The sequence below is a fragment of the Loxodonta africana genome, chromosome 9 (genome assembly GCF_030014295.1).
Source record: "Loxodonta africana isolate mLoxAfr1 chromosome 9, mLoxAfr1.hap2, whole genome shotgun sequence".
NCBI classification, from domain to species: Eukaryota; Metazoa; Chordata; class Mammalia; order Proboscidea; family Elephantidae; genus Loxodonta; species Loxodonta africana.
This window is the reverse complement of record NC_087350.1, coordinates 38,190,754-38,204,356: the sequence shown is the minus strand read 5'-3', so window position 1 is coordinate 38,204,356 and position 13,603 is coordinate 38,190,754. Positions and strand designations below refer to the sequence as shown.

Genomic DNA, 13,603 nt, shown 5'->3' with positions numbered 1-13,603 from the left:
AGGAAAAAGGGTATACGCTCAGATTACTGAAGTCAGGCTATAATATAAAACAGATATGAAAGGAAAGTTATATTTCTCCTATTTTGTTTGGTCACTCTATCGTTTTCATTCCTTTGAGTGCTGTTAAATATTTTTCCTCCCATCGGTTATTTCCTCCTTGATTTCCTTTTATGTTTCTCTATGTTGAGTCCAGGTGTTTTCCTTAGCTGCCTCAGATTTTGTTGAGAGTAGTTCCAGTGATGTCCAAGGCTGTCCTTCCAAGGATGTTATGGATTGAATTATGTCCCCCCCAAAAGTGTGTATCAATTTAGCTGGGCCATGACATCCAGTATTGTGTAGTGTTCCTCCATTTTGTGATGGTAATTTTATGTTAAAGAGTATTAGGTGGATTGGAACACCCTTACAAGGTCACCTTCCTGATTCAATGTAAAGGGAGTTTCCCTGGGGTGTGGCCTGCACCACCTTTTATCTCTCAAGAGATAAAAAAGGAAAAGGAAACAAGTAGAGAGTGGGGGACCTCATACCACCAAGAAAATGCAGGGAGCAGAGCGTGTCCTTGAACTTGAGGTTCCTGCGCTGAGATGCTCCCAGACCAAGGGAAGAGTGATGTATCATAAGGACCTTCCTCCAGAGCTGACAGGCAGAGAAAATCTTCCCATGGACGAGTGGCCTGAATTTGGACTTCTAGCCTACTGCACTGTGAGAGAATGAACTTCTCTTTGTTAAAGCCATCCACTTGGGATGTATCTGTTATAGCAGCACTAGATGACTAAGAGAAAAGATATAGCTTTGACTCCTTTAAATGTTTAATACCTTACCTGACTCTTGTTCAGAAATTCTTTTATTATTCGTCTTTCGTTCTCCACCCCCCAGGATCTTTGGCACCTTGGTGGGCTCCTAATGCTGAGAAGAGGAGTCCTGGTGATGAAATGCTTAAACCGCTTGCCTGCTAAACAAAAGGTTCATGGTTTAAACTCACCAGCCTCTTCTGAGAAAGATGTGGCAGTCTGCTCCCAAAAAGATTTCAGCCTTGGAAACCCTATGGGGCAGTTCTACTCTGTCCTGTAGAGTTCCTACGAGTTGGAATCGACTTGATAGCAACGGATTTTGGGGTTTACACTGAGAAAAGACCTACACATTTACAATACTTACCACTTAGTACCAGTGGAGCTCCTGGCTTGCACAAATTGTTAACAAACTTGGCTGCTAACCAAAGAGCTGGAGGTTTGAGTCCAATCAGACTTGCCTCGAATGAAAGCCATGCTAATCAACTTCCAAAAAAATCAGCCATTGAAAATCCTATGGAACAGTTCTACACTGACACGCATGGGATTGCCGTGAGTCAGAATCAACTAGATGGCAACTGGCTTTTTCTTGTTTTTGTTTTTCAGTCACCCTCTATTTTTTTTTTTTTTTTTCTATTTTGCATCCTGGTCTCTTACGTTTAGAAATTTACATGGGTGACAAAAAAGGGAGAATCTCATCAGGCCCCTTCTCACTTGGCATATCTTAAAAGAAACACTTTGTGCATTGAAAATGTGATCTGTGAAGATCTCTCTGCCACCAAGAAAGTGTTAGCTCCTCTTATAGGATCTAGAACAACTGGCCCAGGTGTGGCCCCGTGGAGGTAACGTGAACTTGAGGTTCCCGCAGTATCTGTTGGAGGGATTCAAGGATTCTGCTTTTTAGCCAACGGGCTCCAAAATCCAGTATCAGAAGATACAGTCTTTGTCTGTTAGCCAAATCTAGCTTAATCCAAGCCAGAAATGTTTTGAGGGAAGTGCTTATTTATTTAGAATTGTAGCTTTATACCAAAGACATTAAGGCATATTAACTTTTACTTTGGAAAGGCTATTTTTTTTTTTTAATTGTGACTTATTCTTGAGCACTAAACTGCAACCAGCAAAGGGCTGCGTGTTTATCAAATGTAATGTGATGCATCTTTTAAAATGCAGCATATCTAAAATTTACAGAGTAAAAATCACTTTTTAAGTTATCTCCACATTCCCATTAATTGTTTTGCAACATAAGAAATGCTTGGCGTCCAAGAATATACAAACAATTCCAACTCATGGCAACCCCATGTATGTCAGAGTAGAACTGTGCTCCATATGACTTTCAATGGCTTATTTTTCAGAAATAGATCTCCAGGCCTTTCTTCCAAGATGACTCTCTGTATACTTGAACTTCCAGTCTTTCCATTAACAGTGAATGTGTTAACCTTTTGCCTGCCTGGGGACACCAAAGTGTGCATAAACCAGTCGCCATTGAGTGGACTTCGACTCATGGGACCCCATGTGTGCTGAGTACAACTGCCCTCCGTAGAGTTTTCATGCTTGACCTTTCAGAAGCGGGTTGCCAAGCCTTTCTTCTGAGGTGCCTCTGGGAGTCTTTGAACCACTGAGCTTTCAGTTAGTAGCCAAGAGCTGAAGTGTTTGTGCCACCCAGGGACTCCTAGAGTATGCATAAATCCACTGCCATTGAGTCAATTTCTGACTCACAGAGACCCTATAGGACAGAATGGAACTTCACCACAGGGTTTCCAAGGAGCACCTGGTGGATTTGAACTGCCGATCTCTTGGTTACGAGCTATAGCACTTAACCACAATGCCACCAGGGTTTCCATAGGCATCTATAATTTCAGATCGATACTGTGAACTTTAAATTCATGTCTATTGTAAATGGGTAATATTCAAAAGCATCCTGAGTCCAAAATTCATAATTAGAATATAGTCAATGTAATGGCTAAAAAGGACAGAAGAATTTTTGCTTTTATACTTCAGTGTCTTTTCCCCAAAACTCAAAGGCAAACAGCAGATAGAAAATGAATGTTGTCACCAGTGTAGATCATTCCCCAGGGCCTAAAACATTTTTTACAATTATTATCATAAACATCTGTTAGCCTACACTTCTCCATGTAACCATTTTGTATGACTACAGTAACGATGATTATCAAAAACATTGGGTTGCATGGTTAGCTGGAAGACAGATACCAAAAGTGAAGCTAATAAAATTAAAACAGAAAAAGAAAATTAAGGTAGTTTCAACCAATAAATTCCCTATAAGAAAGAAAAGAAAAGAAAAGAGCAACCCTTGCCATTCTAGCTCAGTATGTACGCTGAGCTGTGTTTTTATGCTGAAAGCCTTCTGTTTGTGGGAGAACATACCACACTTTGTGATTTGAAGACTGCGGTCCCGTGTCTCTCTAAAGCCTTCTTGCCTCATGGCTGGATTATTAAAATTGTCTCCAGACAAACATCCTAAACTCCTTCACATTAATTTTGGGTACTTTTTCTGTACTCCTGAAACACTTATTTGATTGTTTTACTCTCTTACTGTGTCCAGAATTAAGTAAGCCTAAACGTCTCACTATGGGAGTCAACATCCACCACAAACTGACTTTGTTTTCATTGTCTGACCTTATCTAAAACTTACTTCCACTGGAACTTTCTGTTTAGGGCTTATCTTTGACTGTGTTACAAATATCCTAAGATTGTTCTCTTCCTTTGCTCATTGTTCTTCTTTTCCACTAATCCAAATCCCATTTTGCAGGCTGCATTCTCCCAACCCACATCTCTCTCTCCCGTGAGTTCCTCTACTCAATGAATTGACTGAATTACTGCCTCAGTCATTTTAGTCTACAACCTTCTATTCTTTTACACGCTGATCCTTATAGAAACACGTTCTTCTCTTAGACTGTAAGCCCCTGGAGAACAGCCATGGCTAATTAATCTTGAAATTTCCCTTAGTACCGTCTGGAGTACTATTTCCTCCTATTTCCCCATTGATTGATATACAACTTTCTGATAACACAAAAGTGACCGTGTGGGATTACGTGAACATAAGCACAAATTCAAACAGAAGCTAGGTATCAGTGTTGTATATTAAAGGTTAAAACTGAATAATGCAAAACAGTTCCTGGGAATTTGGAATCCTCTGCAACCGATTTCTTCAGTCACCTTAAGGCTTGCCTTAGTAACAGTAATAACGATAAGCTTGCCTTATTACTTTCGGTTAACGCTCATTTGCAAAACCTTCACTAGCGGTCATCTGGGGGGGGGTTATAGGTACAGTTTAGATGCAAGATTAATAAGGAAGATAGATAGTGCGTACATACTGTAATATAACTAGCCATTTTTTTCCCTAAGCAAGTTTCTTTTTAAATTCTCCTCAAAGTTACCTTCAGGCAGTGAAATAAAGTACCAGAAAACAGTCACTTATGAGACCAAATTATTCAGTAGCCCTAAATGAGCCTGTTTAGAGTCTGAAGTGGAAACTAGAGAAAGTGATTCATAAGTATCCAGGCCTCCAAACTTTGACTCTTGCCTCAAATTTGTGGCTATTTCAGATAAAAGCAACTTATCTGAGATTATTTCCTTCAGTCTGTATTTTCAAGTACTGAAATAATCTCATACTTTAATGAAACTTAAAAGTGTTACCTTATTTCAGTGTATGTGAGTGTGTGCGCGTGTGCCCGCGTGTGTGTGTGTAAGTAAAATGTCTTAAACTACCAAACAAATTGGGGAGAAAGGGAAGAAGTTGTAATTCTTTGGTTTGTTAAAAAAAAACAGTTGCGTCAAGTTGATTCCTGCTCATGGGGACCCACGTGTGTCAGAGGAGAACTGCGCTCCGCAGGGTTTTCAATGGCTGGTTTCTCAGAAGCAGGTCACCAGGACTTTCTTCCAAGGTGCCGCGGGGTAGACTTGAACCTCCAACGTTTCGGTTAGCAGCGGAGACTATTAACCATTTGCACCATCCAGGGACTCCTGTGGCTTGTTAGACATTTTGTGATGATAGCTCTGTAAACCATTTTAAAATAGCTTGCATATTTAAATTCCTTTCTACTTATTTTCTCTCATCCTGGCAGATCTTCATAAACAATGAATGGCATAATTCAGTGAGTGGCAAGAAATTTCCCGTCTTCAATCCAGCAACCGAGGAAAAACTCTGTGAGGTAGAAGAAGGAGATATGGTGAGTTTCCTAGCATTGGTTCCATTTTATGCCAGGTTTCTTTGTCTCTCTCCATTCTGAGGCCCCAAACTCCACTGCCAGCTTAAGAAGGCATGTCATTTAAAATATGTCTTCTGCGGCTGTCTAAAGAAATTTTCTAAATCGTGCTTGGAGTATAGAGGGCCCTCAGTAGCCATTTAATGGTGGTGAGCCTGTGCTCTGGGGTGCGCTGTTTGATTCTTTTTGTGCTCATTTTTCTTGCTTGTTTTTTTTTTTTTTTTTAAATCAAAGAGATTTATTGAAGCCAATGTATCATTCGAATGGGGATCATGAAAACCTCAGAGTCTGAAGCTCACAGATCCAAGGGAGGAGGTACAAAACACACATAGCTATAGTGCCATAGGAGGGGCTACAAAACACAATATTCTGATTGGTTTCCAGCGATTGAGATCAATCAAAGATGGGACAAAGCAGTGTGATTTTTTAACATTATTGCATACATTAATAAAGCTGGAATACATTGATTGGCTAAAGGATGTAATTGCAAGGTATGTGATCATGGAGGGGGTCTCATGACTGTCACAAAACAATGGCATGACGGATACTGTCCGGACATGTTGTTAAACATTGCCTTGTTCAGACCATAAGGTCTCCTGAGGAGATCTAACACAAAGGGTTTTGATAAGGTTTGGCTACAGACCCTAGGACACGTAGTATCCACGTTCTTAGCCCGACCACAAAGAATGACAGGGTTAAATGACAGGGTTGTTTCCTAAGCAACAAGCTTTGAATCTGTGTGAAATGTTATCCTGAGCCTTAGCATTAGTTCAGCCATTTTACTTTAGGTCAGATGCCTCTTTCGATTTTTTTTTTTTAATTAATTTTTATTAAGCTTCAAGTGAACATTTACCATTCCAATCAGTCTGTCACATGTAGGTTTACATACATCTTACTCCCTTCTCCCACTTGCACTCCCCCTATTCAGTCAGCCCTTTCAGTCTCTCGTTTCGTGCCAATTTTGCCATCTTCCCTCTTTCTCTATCTTCCCATCCCCCCTCCAGTCAAGAGTTGCCAACACACTCTCCAGTGTCCACCTGATTTAATTAGCTCACTCTTCATCAGCATCTCTCTCCCCGCCACTGACCAGTCCTTTTCATGCCTGATGAGTTGTCTTCGGGGTTGGTTCCTGTCCTGTGCCATCAGAAGTTCTGGGGAGCATTGGCTCTGAGATTCCTCTAGTCGCAATCATACCATTAGGTATGGTCTTTTTATGAGAATTTGGGGTCTGTATCCCATTGGTCTCCTGCTCCCTCAGGAGTTGTCTGTTGTGCTCCCTGACAGGGCAGACATCGATTGTGGCCGGGCACCAACTAGTTCTTCTGGTCTCAGGATAATGTAGGTCTCTGGTTCATGTGGCCCTTTCTGTCTCTTGGGCTCTTAGTTGTCATGTGGCCTTGGTGTTCTTCCTTTGCCTTTGCTCCAGGTGGGTTGAGACCAATTGATGTATCTTAGATGGCCGCTTGTTGGCATTTAGGACCCCAGGTGCCACAATTCAAAGTGGGATGCAGACTGTTTTCATAATAGAATTATTTTGCCCATTGATTTAGAAGTCCCCTCAAACCAAATTCCCCAGACCCCAGCCCCTGCTCCGCTGACCTTTGAAGCTTTCATTTTATCCCGGAAACCTCTTTGCTTTTAGTCCAGTCCAATTGAGCTGACCTTCCATGTATTGAGTGTTGTCTTTCCCTTCACCCAAAGCAGTTCTTATCTACTGATTGATCAATAAAAAGCCCTCTCCCTCCCTCCCTCCCTCCCTCCCCCCTTTGTAACCACAAAAGTATGTGTTCTTCTCTGTTTTTTCTATTTCTCAAGATCTTATAATAGTGGTCCTATACAATATTTGTCCTTTTGCCTCTGACTCATTTCGCTCAGCATAATGCCTTCCAGATTCCTCCATGTTATGAAATGTTTCAGAGATTCGTCACTGTTCTTTATCGATGCGTCGTATTCCATTGTGTGAATATACCACAATTTATTTACCCATTCATCCGTTGACGGACATCTTGGTTGCTTCCAGCTTTTTGCTATTGTAAACAGAGCTGCAATAAACATGGGTGTGCATATATCTGTTTGTGTGAAGGCTCTTGTATCTCTAGGGTATATTCCGAGGAGTGGGATTTCTGGGTTGTATTCTTGCTTGTTTTTTGATTGAAAGAGTACCCAGGTTCACTGTACCAACTGCGTAAGAAATGACTAATCATAGATTTCAAAAAAAATAAATAAAATAAATTTCAAAAGAAACCCTTTATTCCTATTAAATTGTTCTTTTTATGTTGCTAGATGAAACTTAAGCCAAAAGTTAATATGGGATTTTAAAAAGAATATATTGCTAAAATTATTTCATTAAAATCATTGAATTCATACTGATCAATACCTTTAAAACTGCATTTTAAATGATTTAAAATAAATAAGAAGTGTTGTCGTTCTCTAGCTAATAAGAACAAAAACCAACTTCTGTTTAGTAATAGCTAAAAAACAAAACAAAAAAAGCTCTAAATACTGTTTTAATTTAATTCTCAAAGCAACCCTAAAAAGAAGATATTATTCTTAACACTTTTTAGGAATGATGAAGAAAAGGCAGAATAGAAGGGTTGCTTACCTCACTCAAGGTGACTGTTAATAAGTCATGAAATCAGCATTCAAACGTTTCCTTCTGACACCAGAGCCTGAGACTGGCAGGGCTACTGGCTTACATTGTGATTATTGTAGAAATAAGGTCATATTAAATGACCTCTGGGGAAAGGCAAGTAAAAGTCTACAGAAATTTTATCTGAAACATACCTTAAAAGTGTACGTGTTCCTAAATCTAACTTAATATATTTTTTCTAGGTTTTAGTTATCCAGATGTTACCAAGCGTCAAGTTGCCACAACATAAAATACGGTCAGGTCAATTTCTTTTTTGTGTGTGAAAAGACCATTGGAAGATGAAGCCAGTAAAGCCTAAGGATCATACCATTCATTACACTATGTTTTAATTTGTTGTAGCAGTCACATGTTCTGGGCCTGTCTCTATTGTTTTCACTACTGTCCCCCCAATAATGAAACTACTAATTTTAATGCGAGGAGCCCTAGGGTGGCCCAAACAGTTAAGTGCTTGGCTGCTAACTGAAAGGTTGGTGGCTCCAACCCATCCAGCAGCTCCCAGAAAGACAGTCCTAGTCATCTGATTTGGGAAGATTCCAGCCTTGAAAACCCTGCGGGGTGGTTCTACTCTGTCACCTGGGGTTGCTATGAGTCCACGCAACTAACAACAACAATCTTCATGCATTAAGCCATACAGACCTATTCCATGATAGCAATAGACCAAAGGAGCTCTTCTGGGTTTGGGGAAGGCCACCAGATTCAGGGTGCAGTATGATCAGAATGAAGTAAGACTGATTTCTGAGGGGGCAGGAGTGCAGAGTTCAGCCACAAGAGTCAAGAGATTGGGAAACAAACAGAATAGAATTGAGTCATGTGTCACTTGCTTACAGACTTTACTTTTTGTATATACCAAAGAGTTCATCAGGGCATAAATTCTTCAAGGGTTTCTCACTACTTTCAGAAAAAAAAATCCATGTGCAGTGTTCCTTATAATATTATTCAACCCTTGTCCCATCCACACCCCACCAAACTGAGATCCAGCTGCACCCTGTCCAGTGCTGTCCCCCAAACACTGCATGCTGGTCATGGCCTCTCTGCTGGGTGCCCTGCACGGTCCTCAAGGCCTAGTTCATATCATCATCTGTAGTAAGAAAACAGAGGTCCCACATTTTTACTTACCCCCTTTCAGTTTCTGTCCCTTTTCGTGTAAAATGAGGACATAGGAAAACTTTAGGAATTAAATTAAAAAAATATGCAGAAGTCTTTAACAGTGCTGAGCACGTAAGAAAGCCTCATTCATTACCAGGTCTTACGTTTCTAAAGCCATCTCTAATATTCCCAGATAGAATTGTTCTCCTTTGTAACGTTATAGAACATGTCATTTGCCTATATTATAACCCTTGTATTTCATAGCTATTGGCTAATTCGATTGAAGCAATATGCTTCTTATAGAGATCAACACTAAAAAGCAGCTAAAAACAGTTGTCATCAACCCTGACTCATGGCAACCCCATGAGTGTCAGGGCAGAACTGTGCGCCAAAGAATTTTCAATGGCTTATTTTTCAGAAGTACATGGCTGAGCCTTTCTTCTGAGGTGCTTCTGGGTGGACTGGAACCTCCAACGTTTTGGTTAGCAGCTGAGCACATTAACATTTATACCACCCAGAGATCAACACTACACCTCACATTTGTGTCCTCAGTACTTGGTGCACTATAGATTCTGAATCAATGTAACATTCTTCTCCACCAAGCTTTGAATTTCCATAGACCCCACACACTTGGGAAGACACTTGGGGATCCAGTACTAAACTTACTATTAACTAAGGCAGTGACTGTCAAAATTTAGCTTGCATCAGAACCTCCTAGAAGGCTTGTTAAAACACAGTTCACTGTACTCCATCCTCAGAGTTTGTTTTAGTAATTGTTGAGTGGGACCCCAAATTTTCACTTCTAACAAATTCTCAAGCGATGCAGATGTTTCTGGGTGGGAGGGGACTATACTCTGAGAAGCAGTGAACTGAGATATTGAGCCACACGTTGAATCTCTTCTCAAATGCTAGCATTTCATAAGGTTTATGGACTTTAACAAGGAAGGAAGTTGATGACCAGAAAATGTTATGGCAGTAACTCTGCACCTCTATGAAAGGTTCTAAGCCCAAACTTGGGCAGAAAAATATTGCTCATACCTGGCAAAATGACATAAGAAATGCAGAAACTTGTGTCCTACAAGCCATTGCCAAAAATAAGAAAAATAAATAAATAAATAAACCAAACCCGTGCTGTCGAGTTGATTCCGACTCAGAGCGACCCTATAGGACAGAGTAGAACTGCGCCATAGTGTTTCCAAGGATCGCCGGGTGGATTCAAACCGCCGACCTTTTGGTTAGCAGCTGTAGCTCTTAACCAGGGTTTCCACCAAAAATAAGAGGAACATTTATTCTTCACATTCAACTTTTATCAGGGACTTGTAGGGATCCACACATTACATGAGCTCAAATGTCCCTTTAGTTGCTTGAGTGGCTCTGGCAAGCCTGGGAAATATGTGGGAAGCTTTAATAAAGGGCAAGGTGAGGACAGAGTAAGACACTGACAGGTGTCTGCTCTTTCCACTCAGGAGGGAGCCTGTGGATCTCTTTTCAGTTTGCAACTAAAAGAAAAAAATATTCTTAATGTTTGAACTCAGGGGTCTTGAGCATCTAGCTCTGCCACTGGCTTCGGGGATTAGTTTCATCAGTGAAAGGACTCTGAGCCTGGAGTTCCAGATGAAATCATGGAAGGTAGCACGAGGACATCGTTGACACTTAGGGGATCTGCCTCCTTTCTCAAGGGTAGAAAGGAAAAGCTGATGATCGCACCCGAAGCTTCGAAATGTTTGTCATTTATTTGCTCTGTGCTTATTGACAAATTATTCCTGCTCAGAAAAGAGCAGGGCTGTCTGCCCAAATGTAAATTAAGCACACTCATTTATATACCGTAAAGCTACGGTTGGAAGGATATTTGATCACTGGGATTAAATTGTTCATGGTATAAACTGCCCACGGAAAGCCACAGTGTGCTTAACATTCGGCACTCCTGTTGCAGCCCGTTCCTTTTGGAGTGAGTGATCTACTAACTGTTCTTTTCAAATAATCGTTGCTGTTCTCACAATTTTGCCGACAAATGTGCAGTAACCTCCAACAAAGCTGCTCAGTGAAAGGTACAAATCTTGTAAATTACATGGTCACAGTAAACCCGATATTCTAGAACTGACGCTTAGAGGATGAGCCAAGAGGGTTTAGGGATTTAATTTAGGAGTAGGGTGGTGCGAACAATGGGCTGTATACCGCCTTTCAGTGGTATTAGAAAGAAAGGAGGGGGGCAAGAACAAATGGAGGTTACAAAGCAAAGCCCAGATGTGGGTGGGAACTGTTTTCTTTTCGCTTCAGTGATTCTTTTAGGCTATATTGACTAATCTAAACTGCTTTTAATACCAAAGCATGACCTAGCAAATGATGGTTGGGATTAAAAGGAAGAGTCCATTTAAGTAAGTGCCTACGACAGGTGTAAAACTAAAACTGGACTGATAGCTACTGTCTCCATTTCTGAATGAATTTAATATGGAAGTGTACAATCTAGGAGTAACTGAATAGTTAAGTAAGTGGTACTTTCTTCGCTATGCTTCAAAGGCATTGGGTGTTTCATCATCGTTTGAATTGTCTTCATACATTCAAGCTTGTGGTTCCTTACTTAAAAAAAAAGTTTTAAACATTATAAGGCAAAGGTGTTATTGATGATGGAAAATCTTAGAGTTAATGTACCTGGTTGTTTTCTGGTTAATTCACAAATTGTTATCCCTGGAAATACTAGACCTGAAATAAAAATGTTAGTTCTAGAATAATAAAAAAAAAACCCTTATACCTAATAATTTTGATTAATATAAAAACTCTTTGTCATATAATGGAATATATTAAAATAAAATTTGCTATATAAATATCAATATGATTTATATCACCTTTATCATAGTCTTATATAAAATCAATGAGTTTATAAGATAGTAAACAAAATTATTAAGTGTTTATTACCTGCCTTTTGTAGGCCCAGAACAGTGAGAAATATTATAGCTTATAACAGAAACAGCAGTAAATATTCCCTGCAAAGAAGAGATCATTGTTAGGAAACAACCTTGCACAGCTGTAAGTGCTGGATTTTGGGGTCAGATATAGGATCACACCCTGACTCTACCATCTGCTCGCTCAGACATTCAATATCAATGAGCCACAGTTTATTCACCATGAAATAAGATCCATAGTACTTAACTATAGTGGTAACTTTGGGACTTGATGAGCTAATAGCTGTAAAGAGCTTAGCTTAGTGGCTGGAGCTTAGTGGACCCTTAACTAGTAGCTATTATCAAGCTGGATTAGTCTGGAAAGGGTTTAGGTAGATTGTGATATTTGAGGTGGGTCTTAAAGAATGTGTAGGATTTTGAAAGGAAAGCGGTATACTGGGAGACAATTCTAGGGAAGGACAATTATGGGAACATAAGCCGAAAACCAAATCCACTGGCGTTGAGTCAATTCCGACTCATAGCAACCCTATAGGACAGAGTAGAACTGCTCCATAGAGTTTCCAAGGAGTGCCTGGCAGATTTGAACTGCTAACCTTTTGGTTAGCAGCAATAGCACTTAACCACTACGCCACCAGGGTTGCCCATGGGAACATACGGGAGAATAAGCTTTGGTAGGTGAGGTGGGGCCCAGAGACCTTGAAGTTTGCCTGGAATTCTTGGTGTCCCAATCTCCAAAGAGTAGTGGTGAGAGAGCAAGGGCTCTACACAAACTCAGTTCTGCCACGTTTACCTATTGACCTTGGGCAAATCTCTTCTCTCCTTTGCTTCAGTTTCTTCATCTGTAAAATGAGGAGCATATTATCTCATAAAACTATTGAGAATTAAATGAGTTGATGTATAGGGAGTTATTACAACATTATTGGACACATAGTAAGCACTCCACTGATAGCAGCTATTAAAAATAATTATTTGTTCTAGGAAATCAACCGCATGCTGCATTCATGGGCTCATCATTCTATAGATAAGGCATTGGGCTTAATTTCAACATACTGACTTTGTAAATGTGCTAGACTTTGGCCTAATGAAGATACAGTGACCACTTACAAGACGCTCCAGTCTATTTTATAGGGTCGTTGCCATTGGATTTGCTGATACGTTTAGCCTACTGAATTGAATTATCATTTTTCTTCCAGGCAGATGTTGACAAAGCAGTGAAGGCTGCAAGACAAGCTTTTCAGATTGGCTCTCCATGGCGTACTATGGATGCTTCCGAAAGGGGACGGCTGCTATGCAGGTTGGCTGATTTAATTGAAAGGGATCGTCTGCTGTTGGCAGTGAGTATTAGCCACGTTGGACAGGTAGTAAGAGCTTTAGAAAACATTTACTGTTTGAATTGGAAAGTCATTAGGTTTTTTTGGTTACTATGTGTGCTGTACAAACAAAATATAAAACATTTTAACTCCTAGATTTTATACAGAAATGCTAACATTGAACTTATTCTCAAATAATAATCTGTACTCTAGGGTGATGTAGTTTCTGCCTCCATAATAGATTGCAGAGTCCAAACTCTGCAAACACTGAGTTAAACCAAATTTCACAGGTGTCTTTCCTTTACTCTAGAACTTGTCAGAGCCTTTAACAAAGTCATGTGCTGTATGGAACGCTTAGACTGATACCCTGGGTTTCTCAGACTTGCTTGATCACTGACCTCTTTTAGTGGAAAACCTCCTGGGGTTTGTTAAGATTTCCCAGAATAGTTTTCTAAAATAAATCTTATTTCTCCTTAGTCTATCCCACTGAGACACTTAATACTAACTACTTTTTCCCTTCTGAAAATGTATCTGTTCGTTTGATTAACTTAGGATCTTTTTACAGGTAGAAAAAAGGCAAAGAATAAGTTAAAAAGTCCAATTATTTATGTGCTTATAAAAGTTATGTTTTTATATATACCCCTCTTAA

General features: G+C 40.0%; 1 protein-coding gene across 1 annotated transcript in view; it reads left to right on the top strand.

Annotated features, from left to right (window-relative positions):
• The window catches only part of LOC100662829 (aldehyde dehydrogenase 1A1-like), a 67,397-nt gene that overhangs the window by 12,105 nt on the left and 41,689 nt on the right, over positions 1-13,603 (top strand). The window contains exons 2-3 of the mRNA XM_010587510.2: positions 4,868-4,972; positions 12,838-12,978. Of these exons, the coding sequence (XP_010585812.1) occupies positions 4,868-4,972; positions 12,838-12,978 (246 nt within the window). The remainder of the gene's footprint in view (positions 1-4,867; positions 4,973-12,837; positions 12,979-13,603) is intronic.